The sequence below is a fragment of the Apteryx mantelli genome, chromosome 13 (genome assembly GCF_036417845.1).
Source record: "Apteryx mantelli isolate bAptMan1 chromosome 13, bAptMan1.hap1, whole genome shotgun sequence".
Lineage (NCBI taxonomy): Eukaryota > Metazoa > Chordata > Aves > Apterygiformes > Apterygidae > Apteryx > Apteryx mantelli.
Window position 1 is genome coordinate 5403144 of NC_089990.1, and position 24799 is coordinate 5427942.

Genomic DNA, 24799 nt, shown 5'->3' on the forward strand with positions numbered 1-24799 from the left:
CCGTGGGCGTAGGAAGGTTTGGGGCCAGGCTGGGGGGTGTCATGGGAAGTTCCTCTCGGCGGGGGGAGAAGCCCTGGGGGCAGATGGGGCTGAGAACGGAGGGTGCAGGCAGCTGCCAGGCAGCGTTGTGCGCGGGTGTCGGGGTGCCAGCACCGACGTGAGGGCGGTGTCAGTGGTGACTTGACAGCCCCAAAGAGGGGGGTGTCGGGGGTGGTCAGCCCTGAGGAGCAGGGTCTCGGGGGGGGACAGCCCCAAGAGGGGGGTGTCAAGGGTGCCGGCCCCGAGGTGAGGGGTGTTGGGGGTGCTATCCCCGAGGAGGGGGTTGTTGGGGGTGCCATCCCCGAGAAGGGGGGGGGGTGTCGGGGGTGCCATCCCCGAAGTGAGCGGTGTCGGAGGTGCCGTCCCCGAGGAGGGGGGTGTCGGGGGTGCCGACCCCGACGTGAGGGCTGTCGGGGGATGCCGTCCCCGAGAAGGGGGGGGGGTGTGTCGGGGGTGCCATCCCCGAAGTGAGGGGTGTCGGAGGTGCCGGCCCGGAGGAGGGAGGTGTCGGGAGTGCCAGACCCGAGGAGGGGGGGGGAGTGTCGGAGGTGCCATCCCCGAGGAGGGGGGTGCCGGGGGTGCCGGCCCCGAGGCGGGCGGCCGAGGCGGGGCGGGGGGCAGGTGGCGGGGCCGGGCGGCCGCCGCCCGCCCCCGGGGCCGCTCCCCGCTCGGCTCCGGTTACCTGGGCGGGCCGCGGCGCGGCTCTTCCCGTCTGGCCCGTCCCCCCGCGACGGGAAGTGGGAGCCGGGGGCCGCGCTCGGAGGCCCGGGACGGCGGAGCCATGGATCCTGCGGGCCCTGCGGGAGCGGGGCTGCGGCGGCTGCTCCTGGCGCTGTGCTGCGCGCTGGCGGCCGCAGGTGAGGAGCCGCCCGCGGGCGCGGGCTGCGCGGGGGACGCGGGGCGGCAGCGCCGGGACGCGCGGAGCCGCCGCGGCGCCCCGCCGAGCCCCGGCGCCCCGCTGAACCGGCCGCGGAGCTGGCGCTGCCCGCTCGGCTACGGGCACGTATATATTTAAGTCGCACGCGTTCCTTCCGCGGTAAAAAACTGCGAGCAGCGCGCGAGCCATGTGCAAGGGCAGCGCTGCAAGCGCTCGTAGAAAACGGGAGCGGAGGGGATGCTCGAAGTCCTGCTTTTCTTTCCCTGTAAGGCAGCGTTTGAAAGGGTCAGCAAAACGTTGGAGCTCCAGCTTCGGTTCCGGGGACGGTGTCTGCCTTAGAAAAGAAAGCAGAAGCGCCGCGCTTTCCCCGGCGCGGAGCGGAGCGGAGCGGAGCGGCGCGTTCCTGGAAGGAAGGGCCGGGGCCGGGGCCGGGGCCGGGACCGGGGCCGGGGCCGCTGCTGCGGGGGCTGCGGACACACGCCCCCCCCCCCCCGGTTGCACGCTCCGTGCGTTTGCCGCTGCTCCCAGCTTCCTCACTTTTGGAAGCAGGAGCTTGGACTCGGTTGCGGTAAAGCGTGTGTGAGGGAGGGTTAGTAATAAACAGGGATCTGCGCCTCCGTCGCTAATGCGCGACAATGCGATCCTCAAGCGTTTGAGAAATATTTTGGTTTTCTTTTTTTTACCCGGCTGAAATTCGATTCGTAACTCTAAAACCGATCTTTCTAGGAGGACAAAATGCAAACGCGAAGTATTTTACAAAGTGTTTGTTAATGATGGTCCCACATTACGGCACTTGGAAGTAAAATGTTTTTATTACGCGGGATTGCCTGAGTGAGCTCTGCTACAGTTTATCTTCTTGCAAGCACCACTGGGGATTTTTTTTTTTCCAGAGTGAAGTAATATCTTTTATGCGTCTTGTTATTGGTCTTCGAGGTGTTCTGCTAAATTGCTGTATCAATGAGATTTTAATAACAAAAATACTGAGATTGGTCAAGCCACTGAATGAAAGCAGATCTTCAGCTGAATATAATATTAAAGCATGCACCTCAAAATTGTATGTATTAATCTAAAATTTAGGAGAGATTTTATGCTAATGATACTTATTCATTTATTTGTAAACCTTGAATACCCCCAGTTCTAACTCTGTGCAGTTAGAAATAATTCTGCTTGAGCTTCCAGATTTCTAATTCAGATTTATTAAAAGGAAATGTGTGGATTACCAGAATGACAATCAAAGCTAAAACTTTATATTTTGAAGGTTTGTGCTTTAGTAGTTAATAAAAAGCTTGATCATGAAAAAAATAGAATGCTTGGAGCTGTATCGCCCTGCTGATTTTTTTTTTTAAACCAGAGCTAAAGGACTTAAGTGATATAACACTTAGTATTTGTAAACTAAGGCCCCGATGCTGTTCCTAAAACCTGTAGTAGTTTTTGTTAGTAGAAAAGGTAATAGGCAAAGATGTTCTGGCTAGGTTCAGTGCTCTAAGGAGAGGCTATATTTTAGTGAGTTCATTAGAACTAAAAGTTCTCTTTGCTGCTTCTGAGGTCAGCTGTAAAACTGAACAAAACAAAAAAGAAAGCTTTAAGTATTCCCCCCGAAAAGAAAAGATTCAAAGAATGAGTCCGTCTGGTGACACATCATTTAATACTTAATAATTTACAACAGAATTAGGTTTAGTGTTGCTAAGAGTATTCAGATTAAGATGGTAAAATCCTAGTAATTATTCTCATTTTGCGTGAGAATATACATTATCATACATACATGTGGCCACACAAACAATAGTGACGTGTGATCTCGACTACTGCCTGTTCTTTAACTACACAAACATCTGAGAAACTTCCAGGAATTTGAGGACTTTTTAACTTCGTGTTTTGGCAGCTCTGGCTCTAGGGAAATGTGGGATCGTGGTGTCACGCACACTTCAAACGGAATTCTTGCTGAAAACAGCCACTTTGCCTTTCCACCCACCCCCTGCCTTGCACTAGCACAAGCAAGACTGACTGTACAATGAGCTGGATGGGAGAACTGCTCTCGGGATGAGGTCCTGCCCTTCTCCTTTCCTCTTCCCAAAATCCTGGGGGGTTTTGAGGTTGGTTTCCCAGGATGAGCAAGACCTGCAGTGCCAGTTGATGTTAGTGTGCATTTGCGAAACTACTGCGTAACACGGAAGGTTTCTTCCCACAGTCAAGTAGGTGGTGGTGCTTCCTTAATGATACCTGTAGATGCACATGAGAAGCCATTTGGCTTCTTGTTTAATGTCTTTTAATAGTACACACTACAGTAGCCTTTAAAAACAAAAATCATTTCCATTTTCTTAGGAAATCACCAGTTGGTAACTCTCTCTGGCATTTGATTCTGACACATGCTTTACTCTGTTTTTTCCTGGCAGTTTTCTACTCTCTGCCTAATTTCCCTCCTCTCCTTTCTAATATAGTCTTCAAACTGCGTGAGTGAATAATGCGTGGGCTGTGAGTCAGAGCACGGGAGTGGGGAAGGGTCAGTGCACCAATGGATTTACCTCGGCAAGTATCTCTGAGCCGTGGCTCTTCCCCTGCTTCCGTCTTGCTTTTGGAGAGGTGAAAAAAGTGCCGCTGATGTGCACCAGCAGCAAATTACTGTTTGCCCCACACTGATTTTGCTTACTGTGCAAGAGCACAGCATTGAAGGTTTAATAGGTATGCGACAGAAAACATGCTGTGGGTTTTTTTGATGTTTCTAACATTCTTGTTCTTGCTTAGATTGGGCTAGATTGTGGTTCTAACCTAGAGTCGTCACCGTGAGATGTAATCGCTTGTCTTTTTCAAGTATTCTCTCTAAAACTATGTTGATGGCTAATTTGTGGATAGAATAAGACATTAATTGCTCTGCAAAATTTACATATTATGTTTACTAAACTTCAGCATGAAGGATGCTAGCTCACAGTAGCAAACAACTGAAAAATGAGGTCTCTTCGTAAGACTTATTTTCCTTCCTTAACAAGCATAAGCCGCTGCCACCATACTGTTACCTGCAGCAAATACTTAAAAATTACTTTAAAAAATAAGTTCTTCTGGAATGGTTTCATACAATTATTTAAATGATTGAGGGCTGAGTTAACAGTAATGAGTAGAAATATTTTAGTAGGCAGCAGCTTCTCTGACAGCAATAGGAACAGACAAATATGAGAAGCCATTTGCATTCTTTTCCATGGGAGAGTTAAAAATCTGACAGTGTTATTGACGGTGAATTGTCAGCCAACAGGACTGTTATACTCAAAGCTTCTTCTTTCTTTTAGGAGCAAAAGTTCTTCCACCTCCATCCAACCTAGACTTTTCATTTGTCCAAATCTGCACCCTGAACTGGACGTGGACAGCCCCAGAGAACGTCAGCAGTAGCTGCGATCTGGAATACTCCAGCGACATCGTCATCAATGAGGTCCCTCAGGACAAAAGAGTAGGTTCCTCGGGTCTTTGAGCTCCTCTCTACTCCAATTAGTGTATTATTGTGGTAAAACTCGGTATGTTTGTTTATGCATACATACACATATAAATACATCCTCTGGTTCTTGTCATGGGATCAAAACCTCAAAAAATGAGTCATGCCAGCATGTGGAATATTCAGATCTGAAAAATCTGTCTGTGGCTGTCTGATAAGACAACTGTTACCGATAACTCGCAAGTACAATAATAATGTGAAAAGAATTGTTTCATTATTTGTTTTTACAACTTTCTATTAAAAACACATAACCAGAGCAGTCTACATCCTTAAGATGTAACTGTGAATTTGCAAAGGTCATCTTCCTTCATTTTGAACTCAGTCCAAGAAAGAGGCATGCACACTCATCTCGGTGTAGGTTGTGGTTTGACAGTATATTGTCTTTTGGAGATAATGCCAAGTATTAAAGTATTCCTACATTTGCACTGTCCCAGCACATGTACTGGCAATTATTCATGGGGACTGTGTTATGAACAGGACAGGGAACAAATCTGTACCCTGAAAAAAGCTGCAAAATCCATTTGTTGGGGGCTTTTCCTTTTGTTTCTCTGTTAGGTTGCATCACTGGTGTGATTCATGGTGTGTCTAGCTATGGCTTGGTAGCTGTTTCACCATGAAGGAGAGAGCAGCATTTCTATGGTGCTGAAAGGGCTCTAGAGGGAATATTTTTTAAATTTATTCCCAGTAGGATAATATTCTATCAACCCCTAATTCCTAACTATCAGAATGTGAAACGTGGAACATACACTGACTGTGGGGCTGGCAATGCTGTTATCTTGGATGTAGTTAAATTGATATTATGTTTTCATGAGGATGCTTCATGAAATAGTCCTTTGTTCTTGAGTGCTATTATAGTTTTATGGCCTGACGTGTACAGTGGCCTCCTCACTATTGCTGCTGTATTCTTTCTGACAGCTCCAGGATATCCTGGACTTGAAGAAAGACAGCAGTTTCACAAACAGCTGAGCTGATTTCGTGGCTTAACACTGCTAAAAGGGTAAAGCTTCATTTTTGACACCCCCTTCTCTAACAATGGGCTGGGTATTCAACAGACCTTTCTGCGAGCCAGCTGAACTTGCTAACTCAGCTGAAACCTGTTTACCTCTCCTAATAGATTCATTTTCTGCTTGGTTAACAAGTCCGATGAGCTCGTGAAAGGATCTGACAAATGTCAGCAGCAGTGAAAGAGCTGTTAGCCGGTGGTTTCACAAGACAGGGCAAACCAGACTTTATCATCTTGTTGCATCTTATTGCATTACAGCTGATAGGGCCTACTCTGTTAATGGCTGTCTGATTTCCTTTCTCATTGATTCATGTGAAATTTTTTTTGTGCACACGAGTGGCTATGCCATTCTGTGGTCATACCAAAGATTTGGGTATCCTGCCTACAGTTAAGTAAGAGACATCTCCCTGGCCAAATAAAAGATGCTCGAGAAAGTGTATGAGAATGGGGTGAGTCTTTTCCTCGCACAAACACATACCGGCCTCATCTCCAAAACTGGAAGCTCGTGGACTTCTTGGGCCTGATGCGGTGTCATTCTATTTAATAGCCATCTGTGGACTTCTCTTTTGATAAAGTTTTCCTTTGCTCCTTAAATCCATGTAAATTCTTCTTATTTCCTCTCAGTTAGGTCTTTGAGTGTTCTTTCTTCTGTTAGTCACGCACGCATGTGCAAACACACAGAAAGATGAAGGTGAAATTCCGTTTGTATAACTGTAGCATGTGTAGCCTGCTTATTCTGCATCATTCTTGAAGACTTGCTCTAGGATGAGTTTCCTCCATATTATATTAATTCCTTGGTCTCTGCATGGCTAGTGTTCGTGTCTATAGGTAACTGAATTAAGAGCAAGAGAAGTTTTCATGCTGTGAGTTCTGAGTGCACCTGATTACAAAAGTGAGCTGAGCGCCACTGAGTCTCTGCATGTCTTGAGAAGGTCATTTCATTGGGCTTAAGCTGTAGTTTTTTTGATGGATTCTAATGTATTCTTATATTAGTAGTAATTTCCTTGTGCATGGCAAATCAAATGGTCTGATTTTTCTTCTCCCCCACATAAACCTAGAAATGGAGTAAGAGTCCCTTCCGTGTGACTGATACGTTCCTGAATGAGGAGATGCGTTTCAAAGTGAGAAGCGAATGCAAGTACGATAACACGAGTGAGCCAAGCAGATGGGTAGAGACTTCTGTTCCGCCAAAAGGTAACGCTCCAGACAGCAAGACTAAGACAGATGTGCCTCTCCTTGACATAGTCTTGTTTTCCAAGCAATTTTAACAAAATATCGCAAAAATACATCATAGGGAGCTATCTCAGGGAGACATTCCAGAGGCAAGAATTAAACTGTGAAGTAGGGAACTAAAGAGCAGGATTGCCGTGGCAGCACACCCAGTGCTACACACAGGCTCATCCGAGGCTGCGACTGAGATAACGATGTAGGGAAGAGCAGCTGAGATTTATTTGGGAATTTAGGAAACTCTGCAGTTGGGAGAGCCTGAACAGGGTGATTCTACCACATTTAAACCAAGATGGAGTCTTTTGGCACTTAAAGTCTTACAGGCAGGCTTTTAAAATTTAAATGCTCTTCTAAAGCAATGATGCGATTCCTGTCGTTCTGCCGTGTTCTGGTTGTGAGGTAAAAGGGAGCCTATGTTCTGTTAAGCTAGCTGACTTCTTTATTAAAATCTAAGTCAGTTTATTTTGTATCATTTTTCTGTACGACTCCTCAAAATAACCCTGCATTTGTAAATGTGGAGGGATGACTCTAGCAAACTTAATTTGTTGAATAAATAAGAAGCTTAGTTAAAGAATTATGGTAGCGTTCTCTCTTTTTCCAGAGAGATGAGAGAAATCTAAGAAGCTGTGAATGGAAAAATGAATGGAGGAAAAATTATTTTCTGTCATTTTTTAATCCAGAAATAAGGGATACATAGAAGAATTGTTAGGAAGAAGACTTTAAGCAAAAATGTATTCTTTTTCCTCACAAAATGTAATTATGAAGTGTGTTGCCACAGGATATTTTGGATGCTAGAAGCATACATGGATTCTAAAAACTGCTTAGATAGGTTGATGCAAGAAAGGTCCAGCAAGGGCTATTACATACAGTCATGTATATGTGTATATACATATATACACAAACATACATACAGACGTACACACACACACACACACACACACACACATATATATATATATATATCTCCTTCCAGTATTCAGCAGTTCAAGGATATCCTCCAGCTGACGATATCCTTGAACTGCTGAATACTGGAAGTTAGGAGGTTATAGCAAGGAAGTAGTACTTCTGGCTTTGGATAGTAGAAGTCTCTCTAACCCAGTATCCCGACTCAGTATGTACGAAAACAGCTTGCAGACAGGAGAATCTGAGACCTTCTCAGATTTGTCTGCACGTCCTTTGAAAGGGTATTCTGGAAAGTCAGGGAAGTGGATCGTTGCAACAGCATGTGCTAAACAAGTTGGGGGTTTTAAAAGTCTGCTTGCAGATAAATATTTTTAAATACCTCTTGGAATGGGAAAACCAGTTTCATTTCCTTCTACTCTTACATAGTCACTGCTTCGGGTAGAATGCAAGCTCAGGAGTAGATATAATTTTGGGTTTGCTGTCAATAAAAGTCTGGACTGTTGATTAAAATTGTCATTCATATTTAGTTCTTGGAGATGTTGCTACATATTGAAAGAAAAATGTCTGATAAGCTGTAATACGTTAATACATTATGAGAAATGTGTACCATGCAGTGATGCAAGATTGAATATGAAAGACATTATTCTGTAATTGCTCTGCCTGGGAGATATATTGACTTCTCTATTCACAGTTGCTATGTACTCATTTGTTTTTATGTTCTGTAACTTGGTTTTTCAATATGTTGAAGTAGAATGTCTAGTGGTGTATGGGTCTCAATTAAAAATTCAACTTACCCCAGTGTTGCTTTTATCCATATTTAAGATCGACAGGTATTTCCATATTGAGAATACAGAGAAACTAATGTTGTATCTGGAGAAGATAACTATAATTAAATGCTGGCTATTTTTAATGTTGATGGCTGTAATCATTCAAACAAAGCTGAGTGCTATCCCTATAATTGCCAATTACTTTAACTCCTTTTTAAAGTGTCTGTTGTTTAATAGAAGCAAAACAACTTCCTGACTTACCACCTCATATTCAATATCAGATAATTCTGAGTAGTCATTCGGCCATGGTAGAGACTTGGAGTTGGTTAGCTTGCATTTAGAAGCGGCCCCAGTGAGATTTTGGCTATTGCAAGCAATAAACAACAGGAACTCGCTCGCTGCATGAAGGTATGCCGTGCAGCTTGAGGGGTAACCTGCCTTCGCCTTTCAGGCAGCTAAAGGCAGCAGTTTTTACATCAAATGGGATGCTTCCGTTCCGGAAAAGGGGGAGAAGACTTTGCCAGCAATATAAATCTAAGAGGCCTTTCAAACTTGCATTGCAGGTATTCCGGGTACTGCTGCTGTGGACTTGGACTGCGTTTGGCACAATTTGGAGTACATGGCTTGTAAATGGCTTGCTGGGAAGAACGCACGTAGCGGTACCAAGTATACTTTGTTCTACTGGTTCGTATTAACTTCTTATTCTGAATTCTAAAGTGCTTTAACTCTTATCTTTAGCTTTACATTACTTACTTGGTGTGTTTTATTTGTCTATTTCCTGTTGTTTTGAGAGATCCCAAAGCACTGTGTACAAGTTATGGTGCTGGGTCGTGTCCAGCTGAAAACTTAGCTGCTGAAGGTTCAAGAGGTTGCTGCTGCTCAGTCTTTTCAGGAAGTTGATTTTTTTACATGAAGTACTGGCTACTTCTGCAGCCCATTTAAAAATAATTGCTGCTTCTTATCTTTTTTTTTTAATTGTGGATTCAAACAGGGAAGAATAAGAACTGCGCCAGACCAACATATTCATTCTTTTCTTTGCAGCCCGACAAACTGGGGTTGCAATTTATGTCAGAGCTGCTCACTAATGCATATGTCAGTTCTTAAATCATTAGGAAATGGTATGGCAGCATTAATAACACTTACCAGTAGTTTTGCTTGTCTTCTGTGTCATAAATAACTGATTCACCTTGAAAGTTATGGAGAACATCTTTTTATCATCATCTATGCTTGCCAGCTAACTGCCATAAATAGTCTCTTGTTCCAGAGGAACAGAGTTGCAGTTTGAGGAAAAATTGGCACCAAGATCTGTGCATGCTAATCTATGCATACTTCTGCATGTTGATGCTTTTTGTGAAATGCCAGATTGCATTAGCTTCTGTAGAAATATTGAAATTTTATTTCTGAAAGCCCCGTGTTGTAATTTACTTTAAATCAGCTTTGTGTCTTATCTGACCTGACTAAATAAATTTTTTCCACTCCAGTGGCAGTCTCACAGACTAACTGTTCTTTTGAATGCATTTTAACAGCAAATAGCAGAAAAGTTGCGGTATGAGTTAAGTGCAGGGAGGACTGCTCTCTATCTAAGCTGCTACTCACGACAAGCCTTTTCTTTATTACAAGAACAGTAGCAATGAGTTAAAGATCAGAATTTCTGGGGTTATGTATAGTTGTATATGGTATGTGTATATGGTGTATATGTGTATATATATATATGTATACAGTGCTTTAGGCTAGAGCTATATATTTGCATCTTGCTCTTTCATTTTAATGTATAGTGACATCAAGCATTTTGATTCATGTTGCTTAACTGAATTCAGCATAAAAACACGTGGAAGTCAAACATCTTTTTTTCAGGTTCAGTCTAGCCTTTTCCATTAAAAAAAAAGGCACTTATAAGTTTTAAAGTTGAAAACTAAGGTGAAACACTTGATTTGGGGGTTGAAAGAAGCATTTCCTGTAATGCAGGGTTTTTTCAGAAGTGACCGGATAATGAACTTGAAAAACTATTACTTAATTCTATTCCATATTCTTCTTCCTTGATATTTTCCTGCAAAACCTATGTTTTCATCAGAAGTGAACATGAGCATAACATCTGCTTATAACAAACAGATCCAGTGCTTTAATAACTGCTGAAATGGAGCCAATGTGTCTACACGGTGCTGTCTGCTCTGAATGCTTCCCATCTTCCCCGAGCCCAAAGGAGGGAGATGAGAGGGTGGATAAAAAAGGATCCGGGACCGAAAACGGGAGCGAGGGTTTTGGCTTACCCCACCCGTGCACAGGGAGATGGGCAGTAGAGGAACTCCACTCCTCCTGCGCCCCGAAACGAAGCTCTGATTACTCCTTTTGGTGGTATGGAGAGATCAGTTCCCTCAGTTTTCTGGGGAGGAAAAGCCCCTGGAATTGTTTCACTTGAACTGTTGGGAACAAAGAGAAACAAGGAAGAAGGTTGTTGCAGCTTCTCTGTTATTCAAAGGGAATACTGACATTTTGGGAAGCAAGTGCGTGCAGTAGGTGAAAATTAGCTTTCTCAAGCAAGAGCTGAGATACCTAAGGCATTGAGAAGAGTGTTTCATTAGCTCAGTCTCTCACAGAAGTGAAATTCCCTTGTCAGGACGTGATCCAAATTGATTTGATTCCTTTTTTTTTTTTCTTGACATTGTTTTCCCATGGGAAAATGTGAAACAAAGCTGGAACTCGCTCTTATTTTTGATGCTTGAATACACTTTGACCCATCTCCTCTTCTACTACTGGAAACTGTTTATGAGAATATCATTCCTTTTGCAACTTGCGATAAATGACAATATTCTTATTTTGTTTAACTTTATTTTTACATATGCTATAGCACAACTTTCGTGCAGGACCAATCTTTAGAATTTGTAAAATAGGTTTAAAAACAAGCTTTCCCCTATCAGTCCTATTCTTCTGAAGCTGAAAAAGTATTGTTATTCTTATAGGTATGATGGCTTGAAAAGTCCCGAGAAGTGCAACAATTATTCTATACATGAAGGAATCTTTGAATGCATTTTCAATCTTACCTTCCCAAAGGTCACCAATACTTATCCAACTATCAGTATTTTGATTAAAGATGATTCAGAGGAAATTAGGCCTGTATGTGCAAGTAAAAATCCTACCACCCTTGGTAAGTTTAATATCCCATTACAAAATAACTAAAGTTTGCCAGTATGTCCATGTGTTTGAGAAGCTTGCAGCTTGTAAGCTGTGGGTCAGACAACACGACAAGATGCTCTCTTCTTTATTGATCTTTTATTTAGGAATTATGCAGATTGGGTCTGTTTTGTTTTTTAATGTATTGAATCCAAATACTCTCTCTTTACTTTTTGGTGCTAATTTTTTCCCCTTTCTGTTCCTGGACTCTAGTATATGTGTAATATCATGCAATACAAAACTTCTAGCCACTTTTATAACCAGTAATAGGTAGTTTTAAACTAATTTTTCTATTTTGCATTTCAGTAAAACCTGCTACCCCAAAGGCAGTTACACTGTCAAAGATTAACGATGAAATACATCTAGAATGGAGCAAATCAGACACCATTCCAGCAAGTTGTCTAGAGTATGAGGTGGAATACCACACTGGTGATATGGGCACCACTTGGACAATTGAAGTAACTTTTCGTTATTTACAGTTACCTGTTTTGTCATGTGTATCTTTTATAATTTGTGGAAATGATCACAGTAACTCAAATATTCTTTTAAAAAATGAATGATTATATATGTTGCATGAGACTGGGTCTGTTGCACTAGCTGGAAGTGCTGTGTGGATATGCTAGATTTTTCTCCCATGCAATAGGTTTCTGGTAGTAATATCTATGCAATGTAATCAGGACTAGTCTTCTGAATCTTTGCCATCATTTACTATGGCAAAGCAGTAATATATAAGAAGAGTCCAATTAAAAGAGGCATAGACTGAAGCAAGTCGCACTGTATTGTGCCTACCTGTTTGCTTCTCACCAGTATGGAAGGAACTTTGGTCTGTTGGTGTTGCGTTTTCCTATCGTTGGGCTGCTCCCTGTTAGATGACTTATTTGGTCTTGGATGATGTGACTTGATTGCCATAGAGCAAGATTAATTGTTGGTGCGCACAGGATGTTATCCAGAAAATCAAGAGGATAAAAAAAGACTGAGGATAAGGAAAAAAAGTGTGCACTCTTAAACGTACGTCAAAATCTGTATATCTAAAAGGCATTGACTTCAGTGTCTGGATCTACTCAGTCCTGTATCTGAATAATCAAGCTGACTGTTTGATCCAAAAGGTAAACAACATGATAAATTCAGAAGTAAGGTGCCAGTCTTCTCTTGGGGAGCTTATCCAGCTGTTTGTCCTACCCAAAATGCTGCAAACTGGAATTGTATCAACATTCCCTGGGAAACTCAACTCTTAGATTGAATATGTGAAGTCCTATTCCAGCTAATCTTTTCCACTCTGTAGAGGTATCCCAGAAGACTTTTCCATGGACAAAGCTTGATCAACATTGCTACAGTGACTGACAGAGGGGAATTCAGCATAAATCACAGATGTTTAGAAAAAATAAAAAAGCACAATGCAGTTCCAGACACTGAGTCTTAGTTTAATCACCGGAGCCAAATGTTGTATAATAGATATAGGAGTGAGTCAGTTTAAATGTTAGCCTTGGGGTCGTTGTTTTGGCAGCCTTTTTCATCAAGCTGGTTAAATGCTATTATGTCCTTTTTATGAAGTGCTGCATTCACAAAAGGATCTTCCATAAAAACATTCAAAACACATTAACTGCAAAGCAAAAATGGGCTTGCAAAGGAGCGAGAGTATGCTGGTAACTGAACACAGTAAATTACTTTTTTTTTTTTTTTTTTAACACTAGGGTCAACATAATCATATTTCAGTTTCTGCTGTTGATCCTAATACCAAGTATACCTTCAAGGTGAGAGCGAAACCAAAGTCTGCGTGTTACAGCAGCAAGCTCTCTAGTGACTGGAGTGAAGAAAAGAGTATTGGTAAGAACAGTTCTTCTTTGAGTTTGTTGAACTTCCGTTTTCATCTGTTAGGCCTCTCTGGTTTTCACTTTCTTAGCAACTTGATCTGCATTATAACATGTTTTGAAAAATAAGTTCTTGCCTACAAAAGCATTAGTATAGTCCAAAAATGTTCAGCCTGTGAGTTAGAGAATTAATTTGTTTGTTGTCCTTGTTCCTATAAAGCTTCCAGAAACTTTCCTAAGTTTCTATAAATTTTTGTCTTCCAGGTGAAAAGCCAGACTCTACATTCTATTTTGTTTTAATAATCACCATTCCATTAATAGTAGCAGTATCTACGATAATTCTACTTTTTTACCTAAAAAGGTAAATAATCATATCACTTCATTTACAGTCTGTTATTTCTGATTGGTCTTTGGTTTGCATTATAATTCATCTCGCTTCCAGATAACTGTCCATGATGTGGCATGTTTCAGCAGTAGCTGTTTTCTCCCTAACATGTATTGCATTAAAAAAAAAAAAAAGGCAACACTACTGTGCTTCAGTAGTTAGAATTAGGTTGCTAGACTAGATGTATGTTCTGGTTGTACTTTGGTGACATTGCTTATATTTGCTTGTATCTGCTTACAGTTAGGTTCCTGCTGCACAGTCATTGCATCTCCTCTCTTAAGCAATGAAGTCCAAATTCAAAATTGAGAAAATCTATATGAAGTTCCTTGTAACAGTTAAAAAAAAAAAATCTACTCTTGCTGCTGCCCTTGTCACCATTGGAAGTTACTTAGAATTTGGCTCTGCGTGAACATTCCCATTTCCTTTTGTTTTGGGGAGTAAAAGTGAAAATGAGCCACAGTTGTGCAGAGGATGAAATCTGGCCAGCGCTGTCAGTTTACTTCACAAATTTTCATGGCCACACCCAAATTTTGCCTTGATATGGTGATTTTTAGATTACTGTCTCTTTCATCTAAAACTTTGCTTTTCAATTTTCCAAAGGCTGAAGATATTAATCCTTCCACCAATCCCTGACCCTCGAGAAATTCTTAAGCGTATGTTTGGAGAGCAGAATGAGGATTCCCAGGTTAGTGCCTAGCTCTTTGGCCAGTTGATCTGTTGGAATTGGAATCTGTAGGCTTCCTTTTTTTTTCCAGCTCTTTTTCTGATATTTGTCTGTCTTAAAACCAACTTTATATATGTAAGTATATGCAGACTAAGTATTTACAATGCTAAGAGTTGTACAGAAATAATTACCCAAAACTGAGAAGGATTTTCTTCTCAAATTGCATGAGCTTTCCCAGATACATTAATAGAATTTAATTATTCTGTTATTTTTGCAGCCTTCTAGTCCCTTAAATGGTTTTCTTTGCAACTCCATTAAACTACTTTTTATGAACATTCAGGTCTTTGTCTGCTGGTCACTGCTATTTATGCTGCTGAATAAAGCTGTTTATATCTGACTTCCAGAAACTTATAGTTATCACAATGAGTTAGTTATGAGATAAATCAAGATATTTAGCTTCTTGTTGGCAAAGGAACAGAACTAACCATAGCTGCTTCAAGTTTTGGTTGATGAAAGAGTCACTATATGCCCTTATTTCTGGAAAAATAAGCATAATACTGATTACAGAAACTCTTCTGCAGTTTTTGTGTCTGAGTTTCTAAACAAAAATAGCTCAGTAGCTCTTTATAAGAGGAGCTGCAAACCCTAATTCAGACCTGGAAATGAGGCAATGTATGGTGTTCTCTGAAGACCATCCTTGCATGGAATGGACCTTTTGACTCACAGTGGCACCTCAAAACTGATGCTACCTGTGAAGCCTTTGTAGAGGGTAATGACTGTCTGTGTTTCTGGTGCCGCATGTTTCTCGGACATTCTCGGTTGAACAGCAACAAATGCTCATTTTTCAAAAAGAAGTCTCCTTTCACAGCTTCCCAACTGCAAATAGAGGCAGAGTCTAGGACCCAGCAGTACCTTTTGCCGTGGGCGTATACTGAGTTTCCCTAATAATAACCTGGAACCATGGGGACAGCATGGCTCTGACCACCTAGTTTATGCTTTCTGGATTCTGGATAAATACTTCAGTATGTAATAAACATTACAGGACTAAGATGGAGCTTGTGGCCATTAGGATCATAACTACTGTAGCTGTTACACTTTGTCTTGCTTCGAATTCTCTGCCTGCCCCGAGTAACAACACCTTCCAGCTTCTAAGTGTTGCATTGATCTTGTCATGTGTGCTCAGGGTCTCGGTGAAAACTGTGCTGAGTGTGTACATTCTCACTTCTCCAGCCCCCTGCCTGATCCTCAGGTATCAGCTGTGGTTGGGAGCGCACTGTTAGATGCAGGCCAACTTTCAAATCTTCCTCACTTCCAAAGAGCGCGACTGTCTTGTCAGCCAGGCCTAAGTCATGTCCCTAAGAAACACACTTTGTTGCCCAGCTTCCTTGGCTTTTTCACTGTAATATACCATATATGTTGTGAAACTGGTATGTCTTACTTCTACTGGGCTGAAAAAGCTACGCTCACCATGAAGAAACTCTGTTAAATATGTTGTTGCTGTTCTCTTTCAGAGCGGTACAAAGGATGATTCTGTGAACGCTTACAACAGGTTAATTAAGGAAGAAGAAATTCATTCTTTAGTTTTAACAGAACCTCTAGAGTGCTCTTATTCTGAAAATGAAAAACGATAAACTCTCTTTACCAACAAATGATGAGGAAAGACTTTTCTTCATGCTCCCTTACCTCAGGTGACAATGTAGATGTGGACTGGCCTGTAAGACACTCACCAACTTTCAACTTACTGAGTCTTTCTGAACCTTGTATGATGCTCAGAAGAAACATTGGCCATTCCTCCAACTCTGCTGGAAATACTCATCCTGGATCTTTCGAGATGAGCATGTACATAAATTCCATCTGTTGACTGCATTGCAGCATCTCTTATCCTGGCGCCAGCTCTGCCCTGTCACCTATCGTTTACACTCGTGTTTGTGCCTCCCGTTAGACTGTAAATGGACTTTTTTGGAGCAAGCACTGTGACTTCACTGAAGTACTTGGTTCTGTTTTGCAGCAGGTGAGACAAGGCTCATTTACAGCTGATGGCTCATTACTGCTGCTGTGTGGAAGTGCTGCCAGAGCTGAGGCCAGAGCAGATGGATCATTTGCGAATGGCCTGTTCCTGGGCAGGGGGCACGGTGCTTTCCAGAGGGCTTTTATGGACTGATCTTCAGACACTTCTGGTTGATGTGCTTCAGCTGTGAGCTGATCAAACCCAATAAAAGAGAGTTGTTTTTTTTCTTTAAAATGTATATGAAAAGCCTCTTCACCTTCCAGTGGTGTTCAGCCTATTCATAGAACAGCTTTATGTTTTTATTATTTTATTATCCTTTCAAGTGCCTGTCCTCAGACTTTTTACCTTGCCTCCATGAACTACTTATGGGGTTAATTATATTTTATTTTAAATGATAAATAGGGTTCTTTACCTGTGTTGTCCAGTGGCTGATGACTCTGTATTGAGTCTAACCCAACTGTGATTCTACTTTGGCCATATTGGCCTGAAAGTGTCTGATTTTGGAAGCTAAGTCATCCTGAGTCTGTATAGCAAAATTACCAGATAATGGATGCGTGAGTCTAAGGAGCCTTGGTCAAATGCTTAGCACATGCTAAACCACAGAAACTGAACGAATTCAAAGACTTTAAGACCCATCCTCACTGCTGAGCTGATGGATTTGGTGGAAGAGGGGATGACAACCCTCGCCTACCTTCTCGGGGGTAAGCTTTATTCTTTCTCTAGTGAAAAACTTCCTCTCTTGGAACTTGGCAATTTAAAAGTAAGGTGCCGATTTGACTTTTTAAAATTTTCTCCTACTTTTGCTGCAGCAGCTTGATTTTTTTTTTTTTCTTGTAAATCGCAGATTGGTTTGTTCATTTTTATCATGGTTTCATTTTGAGGTGCTTTACCCAGCAGAGTTCAACAGAAGGTTTCTGGCACAACTGTGAATTTTCTCTGCTCAAAATTGTGAGTGTCCGTCTCTACCTTGTGCTGCAAGGATGTAAAGAGCAGCACCTTGACTGTGCTCTGAAAAAGGAGGCAGAAAGTAATGGGGGAGAAGGGGATTTGTGCAAGCTGGTTATAGTTAGCAGTGGAGGAATTGCTTGCTCCTCGCAGTTTTCTGAGCGGGTAAGTGCGTGCAAGTTGGGACAGACAATCTTGGCAGTCTGGGAACAGATCCCTTCCAAAGATTGCTAGGGACAGCTTCTGTCACCACTAACTTACCTTTTAAAATTCAGCTTTATCCTCAAACTTGGTTCAATCAAAAATCTGAAGGGAAGCACTGCTTTTTTGGAACATCCTGTTCTGAGAAGTAGAACTAGTGGAGTTTGCCTTTCAGCTACAAATTTACATCCCCTACCCCCTCTGTGTTCCCTGCCTTAATAAATCCAGTTGCTTTCCCCTGAGCCTCTCAAAAATAATTTCCCCCACATCTCTAACCTACCTCTATCTACTGGTGGTAGAATCAGGAGGAGAAATGTAGCAGAACTAGCAGGTCACATAAGAGCTTACATCTTTTACTTAAAATCAGGCTTAAAAAAAAGACATGAAAACTGGTTAATGAAACAAAACAACAACAAAGTCTCAGGGATTTCAGTGAGATTTAACAAAACTCAGGTTATACAAAATCAGCTAGCAGGAGTATTTGATATTCCAGAGGTAGAGGAACAGTGTGGGGCAAAGAATTATTTAATTCCTTTGCCAACTTAACTCCCTTCCCCCCCCCCAAAGTTCATATTATAATAGAGATATAAATATTTTTCAAATCTACCTCATCTAGAATGTTGCTAATTATAGATCACTAGACAAGCAGAAATGTATTATTTCAATATAAGGAAGCATAATAGTGTAATATAAAGTTTTATGGCTTTCAGTAAAACAATCAAGAAAGAAGATCCTTGGTACTTTGCCCTAAAGTCTATTGAGTCTGTTTTGGTGTTGATAATAAAATCAAAGTGTATTTTTGTAAAAACAAATTCATAAAGCAAAAGGAAGAAAAAGACAGACTGAAAGTGCTAGGCCAAAAGAAAGACTTAAATGCAAAGAATGGTTTAGATCGTGATTAAAAATGGTTTGAGTAATTCTTTGTTTTCTGACTAATGGTTATTGACACACTTCCTAACAGATGGCTTTATTGAGTCTGTGTTTTGGCATGTAAAGCGAGCGTCTCAGTATATGTTAATCTTTAAATTCTCTTGTTTATGATTTGTTTGTTTTTCTAGCTTGAAATTTTCTTAGTTTTGCTAATGTATGTTTGTTCTTCACTGCAGTTACTTGATTTGTAAGTTTGTTTAAAGAATGAATAAATATGTTTGAATGTTTTTTTGATATAATTGCATGGTGTTTTGTTGTTGTGTGTTGTGAAGATAAGCTGAGACAGAAAAGATGGTAACTGTTCAATAAGAGAAGCATGTTTGAGGTATGCAAAACGCTGAGAGAAGAAAAACTGAATATCGCTTTATCCTCTTCCCTTTCAGTGAACTCAATGTGCACAACCAGCCAAGAACAGCAAAGCTGTCATTTTGGGGGGCTGAGTAATGAAGCTGGGATAGAGTTGTGCCTTCGCATTGCACCATCATTTTGTTACATTGGCATGTTTTATTTCATAACCCAACAGAGAATCCAGAAATTCTCCAGCTGGAACTGAACGGAGGTTGCTGTAGCCTTACCAAAAGTAGTTTGAAGATATGATGTTTTGGTTAGCTGCTGAAGTTTTTAAAAATGTCAGGCTGTTACACTGATGAAAGCCATTGCCTAGTTGCTCAGATCCAAATGTGTTCAAGTGCCAAATAAACACATTAGCAATGGCTTCTTCAAAAGGTTCAGAGAAAGTATCCTCGTCCCCTTCAGTTCAGTGACCAGATCATTCAAAATTAAAGAATAAACTGGCAAGTTAAAAATCAAGAATATTTGGATTGTTTCTTTTCCTGTTCTACAGTTTTGATGGCCATAATGACCATCTGTAGTTTTATTTGCTCCCCATAAATGACCTTTTTCTATTTCAATAAATACCATGTGAAATACAAAATACTTGAATAAGTTCTTTGTATTTGGTATGCTTCAAATAATTAAATACTCTTGATTTTGTGAATTTTTATTGATTTCAATATGACATAGCTGAATAGCTTTAAATGAGTCAATGGATGGACACACCGGATTGCAAGCCATGGCATTTTAATGCTTGTTAGGTAGAACTGTTCACTTATTGGGAATTTCCATTCACTGGAAATTCTTCAATAAATTTACCTCTGAATTCAAACTCGAAATATTCAGAATTTCCCCTGGAAGGGAAATGTTGATTTATTTTTCATTAAAAAAAAAACAAAAAAAGACTTTCAGTTTGGGAGGGTTTTTCCCCTCAGCCCAGCGAATGGAGGAGGTAGGTGGCTGGAAGCCCACTAGAGGCAGGGCACTGCAGGAACCTCCCTGCCTCTCGCCCCGGGACAGTGGTGGGGCGGCCGCTGGAGGTCCAGCAGTGTGCACAGCGGGGCTGGTGCAAGGAAATCTGCCAACATCGCCAGAGGTCCACCAAGATGATTCCCAAATACTTTAGTTCTGCTCGTTTGATTTCTGCTGGAAGCGCTGTGTCAAACAGCCCCGATCCGTTCTATTGCCAGCTGTAGGAATGTGGCTTCTAGGTGATAATTACAAACCAGATGTAAAGCAAGATTAACATCTTTCTATTTGAATGAGTTTCCTGCTAGCTATATTGAATCATGGTTAAAGTAGGTGACTTAAGATCACTCTGATGAAAATAAATCCACACTATAACCACAGCAAAGCAGCCTGGGTTTGTGTGGGAGGGACAGGAGAGAGGCAAATTTTCAGGCCCGGAAACTGTGCTTTAGGTTGGTAGGGTGTAAGAACCCGAAAACTTCTTGATGACTTTTGGTTTTTATGTTCTCTTTTCTCCAGCTATGTTGGTTAGGTTAATGAAATTGTTTTTCTTTACTTGTAAGCCCTGCCTCATTTATCCTTAGCGTATCCCTTCTACAACAGTACAATTATTATTGAAAAATTGTGTTCTTCAAGTAATACCTCAGCTGTGAAAGTTGATTGCTGCTATCATGGCAGAGCTGTAAAAGAGCCAGGGTCTTCTAGTACTGCTCTCTGTTCCTTGTTTTCCCTTTGCCAAAGTGCTGGAATTATTTTAATGACAATTCCACAAAGCTTCTATAAAGAGATGCTTTCCAGTTAAGGAGTAAGTAATTGTACTCTTAGGTTATTGCACTGAAGTTTTGCTGTATTTAATTTGTCTCAAATTGCTAAAATGGACTTGGATAAGAGTATGATGAGACCAAAAGCTTAGTAAGAATGCAGTTGTTAAGCTCAGAATGGTAGTATCGCTTTTTGGAACTCGGACAAAATTTACTAAGCTAAATGACAAGGTAGGAGTGACTTGAACCGGGAGTTAAATTAATGTCTTGCTTTCACAGTGGAGCTGGCTTTACAACTTCTGTAATAAAAACACACCAAACGTGCTTCATGCTAGAAACAAATTGGTGTGTGACATGGGCGTCCTTTCCAGTTGACCTAATCAAAGATCTGTTAGATCACACAGTATCAACTATTGCTGTCTCAGAGATCTCTGCACATTTACAGTGTAATTCTATAAGGTTTGAAATATCAGAACCCAGGTTTCCTTAAAGATTTCTTTGCCGCTTCTCCTGAACCTGTTTTAATGTGGCACATTGAAACAAAATCTATTGACTTTTGACAATAGCAGTGTGAGCACTAAACTACCTTATATTTGTCTGTTTTGCCCCTTGGAGCATTTCACCTTCCTACGCTTCACAGCCTCTGAGCCTTACAAATTTCCCTCCTTCATACAAAATGTAGGTGTAGAAACTCTGAAAGTGCCAGCTAGGTGCACTTCTAAAAGGTGCATAATTACTCAGTCCTTCAAATGTCAAGGTTCAGCTACAATGGGGAGTTATTCAGGCTGTGGCTATTTAGTTTTAAATTCACATCCTATCATGCTCCAGGAGAATATTCAAATGCAGATAACCCCGGCTGGAACAGCAGGAACTAAGGCAGAACCATTAGTTAGTGTTTTTCCAGTTGATTTTCATATAGCTTTTACTGCATACAAGACTTCCAGTCACTCTTTTTGCCACTTTTTCTCCTGAGAGGAATAAAAGGTAGAAAACCTGATAACCCAATAGCAGAGAGAAGGGAATCTGCCCTCCTGTGCACTAGACTTAAAGGGCTGTGTTTGAGTTTAGCTTGGAGCAAAAATCCTGTAAGCTTGGAAAAACTAGACCATTTTTATCAGGTGTGTAACATTAGTTCTTTTTATTATGGGGCATATGTAAAATGATGTTGAACATGCATTTATTAAAGTTCACGTAGGGCTGGAAAAGTCCTCAGGGCAACACCTACTCAGTGCTCTGCTGAATCGTGACAGGAGCAGAACATTTTTTGATGGATGTTTGTCCAACTGAACAGACTTGGAAAAGTAGCTCTAGTTAAAGTCTCCCTAAATGGTCTGTTCCACTGCTATATTCTTCTAATTAGGAAACGCCCCTGATAACTAGCCTGAACTGACTTTGCTGCAACTGGAGCTGATTTCTTACCCTGCTGCCCATCACCATGGAGCAAAGTTGTTTAGCAGCTGTTTTGCATTTGGAAGTACTGCCCTCAGTTCTGTCTCTCTCTCCTGCTTTGAGGAAAAAAAAAAAACTTTCAACCCTGTCTCCTAGGTTATCCATGTCTCCTAGCTCTCCTAACCTTTCATCATTCTTGCTGGCTTCTCTAGAGTGGAGTTGCTCTCTAAGCAAGACTGCATCATCCCCAAAAGAGCATAACAATTACCTTGCTTGTCTGTCAGTCGTCTTTCCCTGTTATATCCGGAATGAGAGGTTTTTTTCCTTCTTTTTTTTTGTCAAGGGATTGTTGTATTATTGGTTCTCAGTCTGTGGCTTTCTACAATTCCGGATCTTTTCTGGCAATGCCATTGCCTTGTCAGTCACTCTTGATTGAAAAATTGATTTGGCCTCCCTAAGATTAATGCTTTTAACATTTTTATTGAATTCCATCTTTTTTCACTTGTGTTTTTGTGCCATTTGGAAAACTTCTAAAATTTTTTTCATGCTCTGTGTCCCTAAGCACCTTTGTAACCATTCTTCATTCAATATAATCCATGAAGTGTATTCTCTCACATGACCAAATTGTTTAAGATGCTGGATAATGCTGCTAAACTGACAGGTTCCTGTAAAATATCAGTGTTTGCCATCCCTCTGGGCAGTCGAGTGCTCTTTAAGAGATTTTTTTTCAGCTGGCTGCACATCCATTTCAGTGATTAACTGTCGTATTTCCTCAAGTTGATTAGAAGGATGTCGCCTGGTGCGTTAGGCCTATCAAAAAAGGAAACCGGCTTGGTTTGGCATGAGCTGTTTTTGATGTTTGATTAGATGTTGCCTGGTAAACACCAAGAAGAAAGAATACACAATTGTTCACTGTGTTCCAGAATTTCCCTAGGGATGAAGTTGGACAAAAAAGATCAATAATTTCATGGGTGTCTACTTTCTGAAGACAAATATGATGTTTGTCCTTCAGTTTTAGAGACTTCTGTTTGCTGCAGACCTCAAGGAGAATCACCATGTGTTGCAGATTGTCTTGGTCGTTAGCAGGTACATGCTCCAGGAGCTGGCCCACCCGGAGACATCCTTTTATCTCCGCCTTTCCAGTCTGCTCTCCTCCTGGCCCATGTGCTTATTTGCTTCTTAAAATTTGCTCTGATCAAGATGATCATAGAAATTAAAGCAGAGAAGGATTGAGTGCACCAAGCTTCACTGCAGCAGGCTTGTTTTGACCTTTCCCATTGGGTCATTAATCTGGATTTTTTTCTTTTTTTTAGCTTGCAGTGCTTGCAGCACTCTTCTCACCTGGTTTGTCCTATGTTAGCTGGAACTACTTTTGACCCTTTGCTGCTGATGCTTTCAGTTGTGTCCGAGGTCCCAGGGCAAGAGGGGGATCTCGGAGCTGGCCCCTGGATGGAGAGCAGAGGAAGGACATGCTCAAGGCGAGTGAGAGGCAGCAGAGTTAACCAAGATAGTGACCACAAATTACAGCATACACAAAACAGGCTTTATTGCTATCCAGCTGCCAAGTCAAGCTTTTCCTTCTTGACTTCAGTCCCCATTACTCTACCAAATAAGGCAGGAGGACAAGTCGGTGGTGGGAAGGCGGAGAGGCCGAGTCCTGCAGGCACACGCATCACCCCCTGTGCTGAGTGCTCTCAAAGGTGTTTCGATGCCTCTCCTAAATAATTTGCTAGCTTGTTTTCTTTACATACCGTGTATTTTTGTGCACTTCTCAACTGCAATTTTTAAAATGTTTCTGTTCATGGTGTTTGAAAGTGCATGTAATGCAGATTTTTGCTGTTGCTGTGTCCTTGAAGTAGAATAAAAATGGGAAGTGTATCCTAAAAAACAGAAGCCAGAGAGTTCAGAGCTGTGTCTGTTACACTGGTATAAAATCTAATGTAAGTAATAAGAGATTTTCAACTTGCCAGGACCCAGATTTGTGATACTGGTCTCTAAATGTTCTCATGTATAGCTGCAATCTTTTATGTGTAAGTGGGGAAGTGGTAGAGCATCATCTTAATGCATGTGGGTTTTGTAGTGTTCATTTTATTCAAGCAAACACTTCCAGAGCTGCTAATTTACCATAATAATAGTGCGGTCCGTGCGGGTTTGTGGTTGTTGGTAACACTGGTATTAGAGTGAGCGTCTCTCCCCAGCAGGCTGAGGCAACACTCAGACAACCCCAAGCTGATTCAGCTCTTGTACAGCCTCACTTCCTCTGGAGGAAATGTAACGCACTGTCTGGGATTGGGAAACGTTCTTTTATTTATTTTTATTTTTATTTTATTTAATGATGAGGAAGAAGAAGTAGAGCTCTAGCGCAGAGCGAACCTTCACTGAGCTATTTTCTCTCCAGCAGCTGTAGGTGGACAGCTTGGACAGAAGTGTGGTGCCGATCGGTTCAGGATAGAAGTAGTTAAACTGTTCCCGGCTACTTCAGCCTCCCCAGGCAGGGAAGCGAGAGCCTCCCACCCACCAGCTCCTGCCGGGAGGAGGATGCGGACACCTGCGGCAGGACGGAGATTTCGAGCCAGTGTCCAAACTTGTTGGTGGCTGTGAAACCCTGGAGATCACAAGAGAGGTTTCCTGAGACAGGCTCCCAGCGTTTAAACTTTTCCTCTGACCTGTTTTGATCCAGCTCTGAAACTATGGTTTGCCAAGGAGAAATTTTGCTCACATAATGGGCATTTGGTGTCTTTCCAAATGCTTTGGAAAACGACTGTGATTTTTGATATTTAAATAATGGCCATGACAAAGCAAAGGTTATTTTCTAAATGTGTTTCTGCTCATATTCTACTACATTTGTTTCCTGATTTGTCAATTATTCTTCCAGCTTTATTTTCCTCTAGGACAGATCAGCAAAATAAGCTTGCAAAAGAAACATTTTCCTCAGCGCACACAGCTC

At 41.5% G+C, this 24799-nt stretch overlaps 1 protein-coding gene across 3 annotated transcripts; it reads left to right on the forward strand.

Moving 5' to 3' along the window:
* Positions 1 to 789: 789 nt before the first annotated feature.
* IL13RA1 (interleukin 13 receptor subunit alpha 1) lies at positions 790 to 24552 on the forward strand. Of its 3 annotated transcripts, none has more exons than XR_010885531.1 (11): positions 790 to 896; positions 4192 to 4349; positions 6453 to 6588; positions 8855 to 8975; positions 11249 to 11433; positions 11766 to 11917; positions 13151 to 13283; positions 13532 to 13628; positions 14253 to 14337; positions 15828 to 17025; positions 24251 to 24552. XR_010885531.1 is itself a non-coding variant. In XM_067304157.1 (10 exons), the coding sequence occupies exons 1-10, from the start codon at positions 821 to 823 to the stop codon at positions 15945 to 15947; spliced, it is 1263 nt and encodes a 420-aa protein (XP_067160258.1). In that variant the 5' UTR covers positions 790 to 820; the 3' UTR covers positions 15948 to 18627. The 3 variants fall into 3 exon arrangements, 1 of the variants encoding a protein (XP_067160258.1); XR_010885530.1 differs by lacking the exon at positions 24251 to 24552 and adding an exon at positions 18784 to 18799; XM_067304157.1 differs by lacking the exon at positions 24251 to 24552 and having other exon boundaries at positions 15828 to 18627.
* Positions 24553 to 24799: the final 247 nt, after the last annotated feature.

Excerpts from the sequence above, each read along its gene's own strand:
- IL13RA1 (XM_067304157.1), top strand. The coding sequence starts at position 821 with ATGGATCCTGCGGGCCCTGCGGGAGCGGGGCTGCGGCGGCTGCTCCTG. Across the intron at positions 8,976-11,248 it reads AAGTATACTTTGTTCTACTG|GTATGATGGCTTGAAAAGTC; the intron begins GTTCGTATTAAC and ends TTATTCTTATAG. Across the intron at positions 13,629-14,252 it reads CTACTTTTTTACCTAAAAAG|GCTGAAGATATTAATCCTTC; the intron begins GTAAATAATCAT and ends AATTTTCCAAAG.